Source organism: Gorilla gorilla, chromosome 13 (assembly GCF_029281585.2).
Source record: "Gorilla gorilla gorilla isolate KB3781 chromosome 13, NHGRI_mGorGor1-v2.1_pri, whole genome shotgun sequence".
Lineage (NCBI taxonomy): Eukaryota > Metazoa > Chordata > Mammalia > Primates > Hominidae > Gorilla > Gorilla gorilla.
In genome coordinates, this window is record NC_073237.2 from 57,710,791 (window position 1) to 57,728,108 (window position 17,318).

At 38.4% G+C, this 17,318-nt stretch overlaps 1 protein-coding gene across 9 annotated transcripts in view; it reads right to left on the bottom strand.

The window, feature by feature from the left end:
* Nucleotides 1-17,318, bottom strand: part of KDM4C (lysine demethylase 4C) — a 420,634-nt gene that overhangs the window by 284,801 nt on the left and 118,515 nt on the right. For all 9 annotated transcript variants that reach the window (XM_063696408.1, XM_055350581.2, XM_031014365.3 and 6 more), the window contains 2 exons: nt 10,317-10,366; nt 2,270-2,373 (listed from right to left, as the gene is read on the bottom strand). In XM_063696408.1, coding sequence (XP_063552478.1) covers nt 2,270-2,373; nt 10,317-10,366 — 154 coding nt within the window. The remainder of the gene's footprint in view (nt 1-2,269; nt 2,374-10,316; nt 10,367-17,318) is intronic.

A 17,318-nucleotide genomic window follows, 5' to 3' on the forward strand; every position in this document is an offset into this window, starting at 1 on the left:
AAAAAAAAAGAGCACCTGTCACACAGAATGCAACTCTAAATTTTAGGCCCCTGTCATTTCCAAAAACAGGTCAGTCCCAATCTCATACCATAAAAGAAGCTAGAGAAGAGAGTGGATATAACCTAAATGTAGACATCAGCTGTTTATTACACTTATGTTTTCATATATATGTATGAATATGGCAAATACAATGAAAGAAGGAAAAAATGTATTCCAACTGAGACATTATTACCTACAGGAAGAGGGCTGAGATGAAGAGGAAGAGTATGTTACTATGCAACATATACTATTCAAAACTCTGTCTATAGATTATCTTTCTCGTCACAGTAACCCTATTAAGTAGTCACTGTTTTTATCCCCATTTTACAGTTGAAGAAACTAAAGCTCGGAAAGATTATGAGATTGAATCAGGAATGAACTCAGGAGGTTTAATCCTGCAGCCTGTGCTACCATTTTGCTGCCCTATCATATGTTACGTTATCATCACCAGGTAAATGTGGTTCTTGAGGAATACAGTGTCATGACAGGCCCTGTGTTGAGGTGGAAAGGGGAAGTGACAGTATTAAATATGAGGAAGTGCCACTGCCAATCAACCCTCAAAGTCACCGGTGTTTCACCATTTCAGGACTTAAATTCATCTCGCCACTTTCCACAGAAGCCATCCACAAAACACCAGATGAGAGCCCAATGCCTCCAGCGATCTACCATGTAGTACTGGTAGAGAGCTGCAGCCTAGAAAGAGGGTGCCAGGCACCTCTAGAAAAGAGCTCCAAGCTCCAGAGGCCTCCCTCCTGGGGAAAGGGAGCCAATCCCACAGCCCTGCTGCCTCACATAACTTCTCTTCACTTATCAGCCTTAAGCTACCACCAACACCTAACACCAGCCCCAAAGTAACAGAGAAGGATTTTGTGTCTTGGGGATACTGTTGCATTCCTTCATGTCTACCTTGTAATAGTCCAACTTAAGTAAAATTACCTAATGAAGCTGATGCCAACTACTTAAAAGAAGCACTGGATGATGATGTGTCTGAGACTCACAAAAGCCTGGTGCCCAGAGGTGTCTGCAGATGGGACAAAGCCCCACAGCCACAGCAGCCCCTCTGAGTGGCACAGCCTGTGCCCTCTGTACCCAGCAGTTCTGCAGCCCATCCCTAGTGCCTCCCTACACCCACAGGCAGCCCCCACGGTGCACATCTCGGAGGCACGATTTTTTCATGGTAAAAACATGCGAGTAAACCAGTGATGAGGGCACTTTCACAAAAGCAAGCATATCTTGTTCGTGACTGCTGCATAGACAGTTTATGAGGGAGCAGGGAATCACCTCAAGCTGAAGAATGAATCCTGGCACTTGAAAAACTTCTACTTTGAAGAAATCTCCCCCTCCCACACACACACACACACACACACACACACACACACACACACACACACACACACAAAGAAGGCCACAGTAAGAACCTAAAATGAAGAAAATGTGAAGATTTAGTCACAAGCAAAAAGCTTCCAAGATGGAAAGCAGCAAGGATTATGAGAAAAAAAGTCAAATAAAAAACACACAAGAAGGAAGAGCTATTTTTTAATGTTTCTGCAAGCAGCTAAGTACTTAATCCTCCTGAGACTGAGAGGGAGCTTTTATTTATCTGGTCAAAACCTTTTTTCATATCAGCTGCTTCACATAAAAATGTTTAAGCTCTGCAATAATTCTGACCCAATAACCACCCATAGACATAAAGAATGTGGGATCCAGCATCTACTGAGTTTTATAGAACCTAATCTTCAGAAAACTCGCAGAAGCAATATCAGATTATTAAATCATCAGGCAATTTTATCCATAATGAAATCTCGATTGTATTATGTCTAAATGTGTTTAGAAGCAACATAGTGCTACCATAATCATTGATTCTAACCAACCCATTGCTAATAATTGCTCTGAAATTTTTAGAAAATAGATCACATATACATAAATTATGTTACTCATAAAAAAGATTTTAATATAGAAGTGCTTCCTCTTATTTTATAGAATGTGCTACATTTTATTTTCAGTATAATTATAAGTGAACTATAGCAACATGAAATCTCTAGTAAATATATTTGAAATAAAATTAATTTCTAATTAGGATTTAGATAAATAATTGATATGCTATAAAACATAAATTTGAATTTCTCTACCCACATCCTAAAAATTCTACTGGAAGTTAAAGATACATTACTTCTTAAATACAAATCCTGCACAAACAAAATTAATTTGTGTAAGATGAATACTAACATACCTTGTCAAAGGGAATACCGTATTTCTTCAATACTGATGGAGAAATCAATGTCATCTTGTGGCGAAGAAATGCATCACACCCTTGGGAGCTGCTTGGGAAAAAACCTAAAAAGAAACAATAAATGTAAGTGGCACTGTGTCAATTAAGAGAAAATATCAAATAGGTTTTTTAATGTGTAAGTTCTAGTGTTCTTACTGTTTGACTTATGCAAGTATGGACCTCTTCTGCCAAAAAGCCCTTGTACTAAAACTCAGAGTCAGAGTTAGAATTCTTAAAAATTAAAGGATACATCACCAAAGGTTGATCTTTACAAACAGATTTACCATAAGTTGTTTTTGTAACTTGTAAAATTACTCAACTTTAGGAATAAATTTCAATTTGAAACAAATGTGGATTCAATCTATTATCTGATAAATGGAGAAAATATTTAGGGAAGTTAGGAAAGATAAATACGTGGGATGCTGGATCTATAGCTAAAAATACAGGGGAAAAAAAGGAAAGATAAGTATGCATTTTAATAGAAGAATATTTTAGACTCCTAGATTTCATCATTCCTGAAGCACTCATCCCAATCCTCGGCATACAGCAGACAGAGTAGTTCCCCCACCTTTCTGTTTCTTTTCTGATCAATCTGAAACTAATTGCTACTAATCTCCTGAATGAACTTCCCAGCCATCACCCATCAACTGTCTGAGAACCTGCCTCAACAGCCTGAATGGGAGAAGTGTTTTGAGGAGGCTTTTAAATGAGGAAGTTAAACATACAACAACCCTTTCATTCAACAGTATATTATACGCCAAGACAGAGTCAGTTTTCTCCATCGCTGACTTCAAACCTGCAGTTCTGTCTGAGGCAGACTCTCATTAACTCAGTAATGCAAGCTGGAGGAAAATGAACATGCCTGATGTACTGCTCCACACCTTCCTCACTCAGAGGGAAGGCAGCCATGCTGAAGGGATTGGAAAAACAAGAAACAAGGAAAAGACAGAGAATCATGGAGGGAGAACACAGAAGGAAGAGAGAAGGCACCAGGAAGGCACATGCAATGCATATGTGTGACAGGATGAGGCGTAGATGCTGTCTGACTCCTCCACCACCAGAATGAGGGGGGAAACTGCTGGAAATGTGACATCTAACTCTGTGGATCTCTCTATGCAGATAACTCAAGAACGTGACCAATTTGGCCAGGTACGGTGACTCACGCCTGTAATCCCACCACTTTGAGAAGCCAAGGCGGGCGGATCACTTGAGGCCAGGAGTTTGGGACAAGCCTAACACAGCAAAACCCGGTTTCTACTAAAAAATACAGGCCAAGTGCGGTGGTTCATGCCTGTAATCCCAACACTTTGGGAGGCTGAGGCGGGCGGTCCACAAGGTCAGGAGTTTGAGACCAGCCTGGCCAACATGGTAAAACCCCGTCTCTACTACAAATACAAAAAAATTAGCGAGGCATGGTGACGCACACCTGTGGTCCCAGCTACTCAGGAGACTGAGGCAGGAGAATTGCTTGAACCCGGGAGGTAGAGGTTGCAGTGAGCCAAGATCGTGCCACTGTACTCCAGCCTGGATGACAGAGTAAGACTCCTCAAAAAAAAAAAAAAAGAGAGAGAGAAAGAAAAAAGAAAAAAAAAAATTAGGCAGGCATGGTGGTGCGTGCCTGTAGTCCTAGCTGCTCAGGAGGCTAAGGCATGAGATTCACTTGAACCCAGGAGGCAAGGGTTGCAGTGAACTGAGATTGCACCACTGTACTCTAGCCTGGGCAATGACAGAGACTCCAAAAAAAAAAAAAAGATAGGAAGGAAGGAAGTTCCATAAAACATGAGAAATGTTAATTCTTTACAATGTCTCTTAATAATGCAGCCCTCTGCTTATGGTTAATATTCATAATACATAAACACAAAATAAAACACTGATGAGTGGAGGGAAAGTAAGACACTAATATAATGGCCATGTCCACACAACAAGATGTCCTAAGTCCTACACACAGAGAAAGGCACCAAGGGGCAGTCCCCAAATGCACAATCCATGGGAACGTTTTTATAAACAATTCAAATGGATCTATCAAACTTCTCAAATCTGTAACTTTCTGCAACACTGATGAATTAAGTTTTAAATTAAAATCAGTGAAGAAAGAAGAGTCTATTCCATTTTCTTTCAATATGGATTTGTAATCAGGACCTGAACAATGTGGTGACTGGTCATAAGTTAATCTAAATTGGAAAACCACTGAAGGAAGGTAATTTGCAGTATATTAAGAATTTCACATTGGTTCAGAATTTATATTTACAATATGCTATCAGAATTATATTTTACATAGTCCTGAAAAACACTTCATAAACAACACATCTTATGTACAAAGTATGTGCCTTAAAATGAATTTTACCTCAAAATACCTGCAGGGCTACATGGTTCATACTCACTCTCACTCCATAGTCTATAAAACACAGTCAATTCCTTGCCATACTAAAGTCAACTGCCTTTTTTTTTCTCTCTCTCTTTTTTAAGATATTATACAGGATCAAGCAAGCAAAGATGGTCTTTGGAATCATTCTTCCAATCCAAATAATAAGTTAGAGGGATGGAAGGCTAGGATAATAAAGAGCTTGTATTCCAGAGACCCCAACAGAGCCCTAAAACCCTAAAAGCAATCCACAATAACCTTTCCTAAGAACACCAAAGTGCTGCTGAGAGTTTTGCAACACAGAGAAGTGTGTAGGATCTCATAAGCTCTCTCAAGGATCACGTGCTATACCCATCCAAAGGATGTTTCACATTCAATGTAAAAGTGAGCATGTGTGAAAAGCATTATTCTAAGTGAAAAAAGCAAAAAACAAGTCTACACATAGTATGATTCCACTTATATGACACTTTAGAAAAGGTAAAACGATAGGGACAGAAACCAGATTAGTGGGTGACAGGGAAGGGGAGAGTGGTTAAGTACAAAGAGGTGTGAGGGAACTTTTTTGGGGTATTGGAAATGTGTTACATGTTGATAACAGTGGCTTATCATGTGGTTTATTAATTACACCACTGTAAACATTTGTCAAAACTCAATGAGCTCTATTCTTAAAATAAGTGAATTTTACTGTAGATTTTACCTGAATAAAACTGACTCAAAAAAATCATTAAATCTTTTGAAACTATTTTTGAAATAGAGTGGATGTGTTCTAAAAATATGGAACAGGTGTGTTCCTTCCTTCAAATGAAAAGTTCTTTATACTGTCAACTGGTTTATAGTTTATAATATATTAGCTATTGCTAAGAAATTATTTTTAAATCCCAATCTTTTATGATTCAAATACAAACACACGCTATAGTATTAAATCACCAAAAATTTCAGCCTTGAGAAAAGATTTTAAGATCAAAGCTTAGTGACATTTTTATGGGTATACAAACACTAATTTGGTGAAGATGATGATAGCCATTAACTTTTTAGGAAAGGGGAGAGAAAGACAAGGAACAAAGGAGGGAGGAAGGGAAGAAAATCAAACATGTAGATCTATTTCCAAACTAGTAAAAAATTTTTCTTTACAATTTTACTTGATAATTGAAATTTGCCCAAGTATGCTTCGATGAAGTTTTATCGTGGTTTTATATGACTGGTATGAGGCTTGAAAAATATAGCAACCATATAAACAAAAGCTAAGGAAAAGAATACAAGAAAAAGGTATAGAAAATTGGTTCAGTGAAAAATGCTTTCAGAAACAGATGTACTGTATTTGATTTACACATGAAATTTCTTGGCAAGCTTATTTATGAAAAGAACCAATGACCTACATTGTATGCAGAGAAACCTAGTAACATTTACCCACAGCTCTACTTGAGAGGTTGACATGAGAGGCACGTATTACATTTGGCCTCTTGGTGCTTGCTAACGTTCATGGAGTGGTGACTCAGGAATGGACAGAAAATTATCCTTTCCCAGGCCTCACTTGACCCTAACGTCCCATAATCCATCAACATCTCTACCAGCAGAGCGCTCCAGGAGGAGTGCCAGGAGAACTTCATACTGATCCTGGAATGGAGAATGGCACTTCTCCTAAACAAGTGGCTTGTTTTAATCTCCTAGACATGGTGCGCATTGTGTAATGGGCAAGTTTTTTCCATTTCAAGATAATTAGCAGAAAACCGAGATTTAAAATTTCCGCCCAGTTTAACTGGTGTGTGTCATTACACGCATGGGGTTTTTTTTACTGCATTCCTGAGACCACTTTATTTCAGCTCTCACTTCCCACCCCCTTGAAATATCCATGGATAATCTACGCACAAGTCACCAAGGACTCCCCAAGCCAAGAACATTGGGATCAAACGGGTCAGAGTTAAACTAACCAGGATTCTTCTGGCTCTGCCTCTGCCCAGCCCCATTTGCACCCTCAAATCAAAGAAATCTTCATTTCCCCATAATTCCTCCCTACTAGTTGGCATTCATTTCCTGAATTCTTCCTCTCCATTCTCGGTTAAGAGAAGGGAACTAAAAGTCTTTCACTCACAAATGAATTACGTTATTTGGGTATATTTCATGTATTATTGCCCAATGTCTAAAATCCTACTAGGAACATGGCTGGATATAAAATATCCAATTACATTTAAATACAGACAGTGATATCACTGACATCAAATTGTTAAGAAATTAAGTTTACCAACTGTTTCTCCACTCTTAGTGAAATCCAGCTGATAGACGAAAATGAACATACCCTGACGCACCACACATTGATCTCCATGCCTAAGGCATGAGTTAGGCATGAAGGCAGAGGATATATCACTGGTCTTTTGCATTTTTTATGGCTTACGGGGTACTTTAAAATTGATTATTTATAATCAGAGGTATTTTATTTATAAGCCTTTCAAAACTAGACATTTCAATATAATATTTCAGACTATCAGCTAAGTGAATGCTTAAGGGAATAATATTTACCATTTTGAGAGCTAATAAAAGTACATTTCCCTAATTTCCAAGAGAGAGGTATGAGAGCAGGTTAATTTACAATCTGTTCATAAAATTAAAATGATTTATTTATTGCTGCTCTTCTATTCTCTTGACAGCAGTGGCTCATAATCCTTTTTGGACCAAATGATCTCAGGGGATTTGATGATGGCGTTCCCAGAAATCTACGTATATGCCCAACTTTGAATATAATTTCAAAGAGTCCACTGAATGCCTGTCTGCATCCCACCCATTGACCTTTATCTACCCCCTGGCATAGGGATCCCTGCAAATCGGGCTATGACCTTCTACTCCACAGGATTAAAATCAACATTACTAGCCATTAAAAAAATTCCACAATGTGCGTGCACGTGCACACACACACACACACACACACACACACACACACACACAAATGCTTAAAAGCATGAACTAAACTAACCCTTGGTAGCAATGTTTCTTCTATTCCCTTTTGCTAAATGCTGCTTTTTTAATAAGGTAACAAAACCAACATTTGTTTCAAGTAAATATAAGGATCTAAAAGAACTGACTCACTTCCACTATACTGTCCTTTGAAATAAGTTTCCTTCTAATCGTTCACACTTTCAAAACTGGCTGCACAAAGTCCTAAATCACATATTTTGGACGAGTAACCAAAATTTTCAAAGTAAATCCTTTTCAGTTTTTTAAAATAATAGCATTTTATTCCCAATAAAGGACAAATGAAATATGAAATACTACTTTTCACAAAAATCTGTACACTTTCTCAATTTACCTAACTTAATATAACAGCAATATTATCTTTTTTCTAAAATAGGTGAGATTTAGACATTTTAAAAACTGAAAATCTTCCAAACTGTCATTCATGATTTAACATTATAACTCTCTTCTCCTCCATATTTGCAATCCAATTGTATCAAACCAAAAATCAGAAAGAATGCAATGGCATTACAGATGAATATAACAAGTATAAAAATTGTAACAATTCACTTGAGATTTTTATTACATTTATGTCTACATAATATGGGGAAAACCTGTATAAATGAGAAAGCAGCTGAAGGGCGAAACCAAACTCCTGGCTTTATTAGATGCAGGCCTAATGTCTTTTGGATAAAATATTTGTAGGTGCCACAGTCAATCAAGATTTCAATAGAAACCAAAGATGAAAGCATTCACGCATAAAAGGCAAGTGTGATAATTACGATGCGCAGACAAGATAATGGAAAATATCTGAGCCTACTTTTCATTTTATGAATCAAGTGTTGCTATGAGCTAGACATTCTAAAATGCTCCATCATTCGCACTGCATTATTTTATCATTTTAATTATTTAGCAGAATTCAATTATTTTGGCTGGCATCTGGTCATCAGATACAAATCCTTCACTATCTTGTAGGGTCTTTTCCCTGCTTTATTTCTCAAAATATTGCTGCAAAAGAGTTTTGAATAAACAGGCAACTGATTTCAAGTTCTTGTTCATCCTTCAAGTTCATTAACCTCTTACTGATTAAACAAACGGTAACCATTTTCTGGAATGTCATTTTCAGACAGTTTACGTCAAAGCATTAGAAGTTTATATCAGAAATTTTAGTCTGTGACTCAATATTGTAAGGTTTACATCGGCTTCATTTTAAAAGTTCTCTGGTAGCAAGATTAATAGAAAATGGTGGAAAAATTTTATTACAGAGAAGAAGACAGTTTAGAATATAGTGTTAACACAAAGTTCACTGCCTACGTAGTTAAGTGTTACAGTAATCATCTTATAAGCTCTACTCTAATCTATTATCCAAAACTTATTCATGAAAAGAGTCCCTAACAAAGTTCAAGATTACAATTACATCAATCGCTATTATTACTATAATGTATTACATTTTTAAAAAGACGCTTTATAGTTATTAGCCTGACAAAATTATAATAATGCTTCTAAAAATGTAATACTATAACTGTTCCTTCTAATACTCTTCTGTAATTTAGGGAAAAGTAACCTTTAGGTGCCATTAACAGTTTCTGTTAAAAACTGTCAAGTCAAGCAATGAGGTTTCTCAGTGTCCCCATTTCATTATTAATTGAAAGCACATATAAGGCAGGAACAAAATTCTTTTCCTAATAGAAGGCAAACCTAACACACCAATGAAACTTAGATCTGCACTGGACTAAAAGAGCACTGCTCGCTGAGGACTCAATCCTGGATAAAGGCAGAAGGCCTTGCTCCTCAGTTGTCACTCAAATGGAACTCCACTTTTCCCTGGAAATAAGCCACTACCAGCCTACATCTTCTTTCTGGAAGGGTGGCTAGCAAAACTGAAGATAAGGATGGCAGGGGGTGAATGTGACTCTGCTTCCCATACGTAAGTAGAAGAGGGCAAGGCCTCCTGGCATATCTTCAAAAAAAAGGAGGAAGGAGGAAGGTGGCTGCCTGCATTGGCATTGTCTGCACACACAAAAGCAGGCACAGGATCATCAATAGAGGTCCAGAAAAGTTCTTTATTCTGGCCCTAAAGAAGCAGCAGGCCATGAAAAATAAAAATACAACCTGCAGTAAAGTAAGTTTAATTTTGCCAGTCCAAGAAGGCCCAAAATCTCATGTGTGTTGTTACTCAGAGCCATTCACCTTCATACTTCCCTAAGGGCACACCTCCAGTCCCAGTGGGCCACAGAAGAACTGGGTGTCGGCAGTGACATAACCCTTGGGGGAAACAGTAGATCAACAGAAAAAGTAGTCATGAAAAAACCGTACCCCAAGATGCAGCAACAATACCGTCTGGAAGAATGTAACTTAATTAAAAAAAAAATTATTGGCACAATGATGTTGAATGCATTACATTAAAAAACAATTTTTTTAGAAACTACCAAAACAGATTAAGGGCAATCACTTGATGAAATACTAAACAGTCAACTAAAATAACCATGATGATTATGCAACAGGGAAAAAATAATATTCACAAACTAATGTGAAAAAATTTAAAATTGTTCAATTAAAAAAACATGTAAAAGTCAATAACTTGAATAGAATAAAACCAACAGAGTAACGGTCTATATTGTAAAAAGTACCTCAAAAACAAAGAACCTACAAAACACAGAAACATATAAAACACAGAAAACAAATATAAAAAGCAAGTTTTACCTTGAGCTAGTCTTTCAAGTCGTTTTCCATGCTCCGGAGGTATAGCATACCTAAAATTTTAAACATAAGTAAAAATTTTAGGTTTATAATTTTTCAGCTAGTAGCCTAAGGACATCTATTCCTAAATAATGTCACATAAAAGAAATTCAACACCAAACTCCACTTAGATGAACTGAGTAGAGATTAGAAAGCCAATCACAGAGTCATATTCCTTAGACAATGAACAGAAGAAAAATATGCCTATAAATTACCAATTTCAATGTCACAACTCATCATGCCAACCACATTTTACAAATTAGGGAACAAAGGCCCAAGGCAGGTAAACTGCTCAGCAACAAGACAGCTAGTCACAGCCTAGAGACCCTCTGTGCCAGCTCTCATAGCACTCCAGCACTCTAGGGTTGTTTTGGTGTATGTTTTTTGTTTTGTGGTTGGTTGATTTTGGCTTTTGTTTTTAAGAAAATCTGGGTTGCTCTCTTTTTAAATTTTAAAATATTTTTATTGACAAGCAGAACAGAACGCAAAATTATTACACCAACATTTATATTTCCACCAAATCTTACTAAGAACACCGTAATTTTCAAACAGACTTTAATAAGCAAAAGATTATCAGCCTTAAAAAAGTTTTATTTATTTCATAATTATGTGACTTTTAAAATCTTGATTATAGCAAAAAATTTTCACCCTTAAAGAACAGAAATACTCATTTCTAGTTCCATACTTATTTTTACTATGGACTTGCTAAGAAATTTTAAAACAACAATCTCATAATATCCTATACAAATACTAAATTGTAAAGGCATTTTAATGAGGAAATTTAATGAGGATATTAACAATAAATTTGAATAATCATTCCATGTTTTACATATAAACTATACTTTTGAAGACCTCTATTTGCTGTACTTACTAGCTCAATATATACTTAGTACAAGTTACTTCTTACTAAAGTAACTTAACTAATTTTACTTAACACCACCCTTGGTTTCATTTAATGCTACTGATAACATATGCAAAACTTAATTGGATCCGATATAACTATGCAATTCACTAAAAGAAAATTCAATCATATATCCTGTTGCTTAAGGCACTGCTAATGAAATTATTCCAACCGAAATGGGAAGATAAAATTTTAGCATAACTAAATGACTATCACCCAATGTATATTTATGGCCACTTCTTACCAGTTCTTAATTCCTTGCTTACATCACAAATATACCCAGAAAAGGGGTGTGGGTGTGGGTGTGGGTGTGGGGGTATGTCCATTCCAAACAAGAGGGTCAGCCTTCCTCATCACACACACACATACACACACACACATACATGTAATATGAATATGCCTGCCAACAAAAAGGTAGGATATGGAGATATTTATATATGCAGATTCATTCTTCTGAAAAATTGGTGAAGTTAAAGCTCCTCAATCTAAAGTTCAACCGTATGCTCACAGAAAATTTAGCTATCCTTATCTGCAGAAAGGAGGAAAAAGTAAGGCAAGATGGCTCTACTCCTACTCTGATCCTCAGTTTACTCCTAGGATCTGAATCATACCAATTCAACCTCCTCATTCCTCTCCTCCTAGGTAGGCTTACTGGCCTATTATTTTCTACAAGTATTTCCCAGGTGCAGCTACTCCTATCTTAGCCAAATGATTTAATTAGTTCTACTTTTCTTCTTTTAGATGGAAGACAGTGTCTCAATTTCTTTTCAAATTCTATAAATATCAAGTTCATTTTAAAATCATAACTAATTATTAATAAAATTCTTATGGTTAACCAACTATTGCTATAGTTTAATAGCTTCAGAAACAATCAAAGGATGAAAACTTCCTTCCAATCACAGCCCCGTACATGGAAGACATGTAATATTTCCCAAGTAGAACTAAATCCTCAAACTGAAAGCCATACTGTGGTAATATCCAGTGAAGCACAACTGGGCAAAAATGCCTTCAAGCAGAGGTCACTCTCCTTCCCTGCCTTAGTCATTATCTTGCTCAAAGTGAACCCACTCATCTCCATGCTTATCCCTGTGAAATATTTTACATGCTTCTCTCTTCTGTTATCAATGCTATGCTTTGTTACACAGTATTTAAATAATGACAAAGCTATGTAATGTTTCCTATACAAATAACTTTGAAAGTTCCCTGAATGAGCCCAAAACCCTGCCCGAGGGTCTGACAAAGGACAGTCTGAAGATAAGTAATAATGCTAATAAAACTGGAATGCCACCATCAGATTTTTCTGTTTTTAATGTTTCCACATAACAAAGGAACTAAGAAAGACTAATTTTAATGTTTTAGAAATTCAACCAAGAGCCAAATCATTGTTCTTGCCATGAACAATAAAATCAGAGCACTACCCCACTCAGCAGTCAAGAAGCAATATGCCTCCATGTACCATCTTGACAACCCCAAAATCTTGCTCAAAAGATACTACTATTCTTTTAATCAATTATCTCACTCTGTCAATAAAGCCCAAGGGGATCAAAGAACAATTCTGTTCTCTACATACAAGTCGCAGGGCTGGAAGGGCCCTTAAAAATAATCTTGTTAGGCCAGGCGTGGTGGCTCACGCCTATAATCCCAGCACTTTGGGAGGTCGAGGCGGGCGGATCATGAGGTCAGGAGACCGAGACCACCCTGGCTAACAAGGTGAAACCCCATCTCTACTAAAAATACAAAAAATTATCCGGGTGTGGTGGCGGGCGCCTGTAGTCTCAGCTACTTGGGAGGCTGACGCAGAAGAATGGCATGAAGCCAGGAGGTGGAGCTTGCAGTGAGCTGAGATGGTGCCACTGCACTCCAGCCTGGGTGACAGAGAAAGACTCCATCTCAAAAAAAATCTTGTTTAGCACTTTCTAAGCCTTTTTCCTGTTTCCATACCATTACAGAGGCAGAATCACTAACACCTCTAATTACCAGCAATAACTGGAGAATGAAGGACAGCAGAAACATACATCCCTCAGGGATGAAGTACCCAGCATACCCTGAAAAAAGCTCCCTAGGTGATTCTGACAGGGCAGTACATTATAATGAATGAACGAAAGAATGGGGTGATTTTTAATTACCATATCTAAGAACCTTTGCTTGGTCCTGACTCCCCACAACCTCCCTGATGTCGGATGATAGATTTGTGTATGCCAAGCTTTTTCATGTTTTTCCTTCAGATTTTTTTTTCCGGTAATACCACAATGGCCCAAGTCAGAATGCTAAACAAAAGCTTCACATAGCACTTTCAAACCTGTAGTCTATGTGTGTAGGCTGACAGACAGCCCTTGCCTGTAAGAAGGTGGGCACCTGGCTTCAGGGGCACTCAGTCACATTGCATTTGAACACTAGACTCACTGACTTCTCCACAACTGCACCCCTGCTAACCCTACACCACGGCACTACTTTGATGGGCAAATGCAGCAGTTTGAAGCCAAACACAACTCTAATCTGTTTCAAAGCATGCCATGAGAAGAGAGAGAAAGAAAGAAAAGACAACAAAACAGCAAGGTGCATATGTTTTCACGTGTTTTCCAGCAACCAGCTTCCTCGGTAGAGGGGAACGCACGTTAAACAAGAACTGGAAAGCACCATCTAAGAGACATTGCACAAGCCACTTCACCACTGTCAGACCTAGTCTACCTCACAGAACAACACGGAACAGATCGACTGAGTCATATTTAGGAGCTCATTATTACACTGTCAGACCTCATCTACCTCACAGAACAACACGGAATGGATCAACTGAGTCATATTTAGGAGCTCATTATTAAAAGATGGCTAAATCACTTCTCGGCCTTTTGGCTAAGATCAAGTGTAAATGATGGCTACAAGGCAATGAGGTGAGCCTGACTTGCTGCCCCCCACATCCAGTAAACTTGAGAAAATGTTCAAAAAGTATCAGTTCAAACAATCCTAACATCAAGGGTCAGACAGGCACATAAAAGGCTGATTACAATTTGAAAGAACCCAGGAAAGCACAGTACCTTTTTGCAACCCATCGGAATATCCAAAACTCAACTCTCCAGCAGCCTGATGATCAGGTCCTATGTTCTCTTTCTCTACTGCACTATCACAGGCCCAAGCAAACGCAGGATACTCAAATCACCAGGTGGTTGAGTCATTTGGGTTACTGTCCCAAAATTTTCCTTTATAATAGATGTGCTGCTAGTAAGAATCACTTTAAAACAATCTAATTCAATTCAGGAGATAGGTGCTGAACACCTGCCACATATAAAGCACTGCAGGAAGAACTCAAGGCATTTTCCATGTAAGTAGCGGGGGTAGAAATACATACAGATATTGCTAAGACCTATCAGAATGAAGCCTAGATTCTGGCACATGGATCTCAGCAACATCAAGTGCTCAGGCACATCTACTATCATATGTCAGTTAGTGTGAATAAGAAGAGGATAAAAGAGAAGGGAAGACCTCTGACTTCTCAAAACACCCAAAGTTATCGCCACTAGAGATGAACTCTAATGCCTCAACTCTGGGACACTTATCTTACATCTGAAATAAGTATCATTACCCACTTACATTTCTAAGATTTCTTCATAGTTCTACCTACCAGGCACCAGGACAAAATTAGTCTTCCTGTCCTAAACAGGAATAAGATACAACAAAACACCCACTCCTCTTTCAAAGCTCAGCTCAAGACCCCCCCAGGAGAACTCCCACTCCCTCTCTTGTTGTATCAACAATCTCACATGCAGGCGTTCACCCTGGCACTCAGAATACATGTGTATTTCTACCTTCCTGCCTCCCTACTATCCTATCTCAGCTCCCTAAGAGGAAGGGTCTATGGCTTTCTCCCGGAATACAGCACCAGAAGAACAGATATTCTGTATTTGCTGACTTATATCACTCTCAAATGATAAACCATATTCCTGCTCCTCCAAGATGGAAGTCCTGGAGAAGAGGAAGGAAACGGGAAGATGAAAAAATCATGAAAGCAGAAAATGGGAAGGAAGGCTATGTCAGCAAACCTCATTTCCTGACTTTAGGGTCAGCCTGGTGTGCTCAGGACCAACAACTGCATCCTCAATCAAACGTCTACTTCAGTCAAACTCCCAAGACCTAAATGTCTCCCAGGACTCCCCAGCAACTTTTTTTTTTTTTTTTTAATGTAGAGATGAGGGTTTCACTATGTTGCCCAAGCTGGTCTCAAACTCCTGGGCTCAAGTGATCCTCCCACCTCTGCCTCCCAAAGTGCTGGGATTACAGGCCACCACAAGCCACTGTGCCAGTCCACATTTTCATTATAGCATGGTCTCCCCATGCTTCATCCTTGCCTTCTCTTCATTCCTCCTGGGTCTTACCCAGAGCTATGTTGCCTATGAAGTCCACAGGCTGTGATAGATAACATGTGCTCAAGGTAGATTGGGCAGGCTTGGGGCTCTGAAATTCCACATAAACCACTTTCCCAGGAGAACTGCCCTAAAAATTTAGCTCCATGAATTGTAGCAGCTGTCACAAAAAAAGTCATCTAATTCCTTTATGAAATGAAAAATGAGTAATAAAGTTAAACAGCAACATGTTTATACTTTATTAAAATATGCTAATAGTCTTTATCTAAACAAGTTTTGAAAATCAGTAAAAGTCACTGTCAGACAATAGCTGAAACAGAATGCCCTGAATGAGAGCAAATGATAGGAGGTAAAAAGCCCTTTAAAAAAAACCCGGGGCTTTTAAGAAGTTTTAAATCCTGCTGCTCTGATAACATCCAAGTGTTTATTAATTTTTGTTTAATATACTACTATGGACATACCTCATTTTATTGCACTTTGTTGTGCTTTAAAGATGCTGCATTTTTACAAACTGAAGGTCTATGGCAATGCAGTGCTACCCAAGCCTATCTGTGGCATTTTTCCAACAGCATGTGCTCGCTTTGAATCTGTGTGTCACATTTTGGGGTAATTCTCACATTTCAATCTTTTTCATTATTATATCTGTTATGGTGATCTGTCATCAGTGACCTTTGATGTTGCTACTGCGATTGTTTGGGAGCACCACAAACCATGCCCACATAAGTGCGTGAACATAATAAATGTGTGTGTTCTGACTGCTCCGTCGGCTAGCTAATCCTGTCCCTGTCTCTCTCTCTCTCTCTCTCCTGGGGCTGGCCTATTCCCTGAGACACAACAATACTGCAATTAAGCCATTAATAACCTTCCAATAGCCTCTAAGTGTTCAAGAAAAAGAAGAGCTGCATGCCTCTCATTTTAAATCAAAAGCTAGGAATGATTTAGCTTAGTAAGGAGGGCATTTTGAAAGCTAAGATAAGCTGAAAATTAGGAATGCAAAGAAAAAGTTACTGAAGGAAATTAAAAGTGCTACAACAATGAACACAAGAATGATAAGAAAACAAAACACATTGCTGATATGGAGAATGTTTGCATGTCTGGACAGAAGATCAAACCAGCAACATTTCCTTAAACCAAATCCTAATCCAGAGCAAGGCTTCAATTCTCTTCAATTCTATGAAGACTGAGAGAGGTGAAGAAGCTGCAGAATAAAAGCTGGACTCTAGCACCATGACGTTTAAGGAAAGCCATTGTATCCATAAGAGAGAAGTACAAGGTGAAACAGCAAGTGCTGCTGATGTATTAATAGACGTTGCAGCAAACTACGAAAATCTAGCTAAGATCATTAATGAAGGTGGCTACATTAAACAACAGATTTTCAATGTGGAGGAAACCTCCTTATACCTACTAGAAGAAGATGCCATCTAGGACTTTCACAGATAGAGGAGTCAATGCCTGGCTTCAAAGCTTCAAAGGGATAGGCATGGTAGCTCACTCCTGTAATCCCAGCACACCTGTAATCCCAGGCCGAGGCGGGTGGATCACCTGAGGTCAGGAGTTCAAGACCAGCCTGGCCAACATGGTGAAACCCCGTCTCTACTAAAAATACAAAAATTAGCCAGGCGTGGTGGTGCATGCCTGTAATCTCAGCTAATCGGGTGTCTGGGCAGGAGAATCACTTGAACCCAAGAGGTGGAGTGGTGCGCGCCTGTA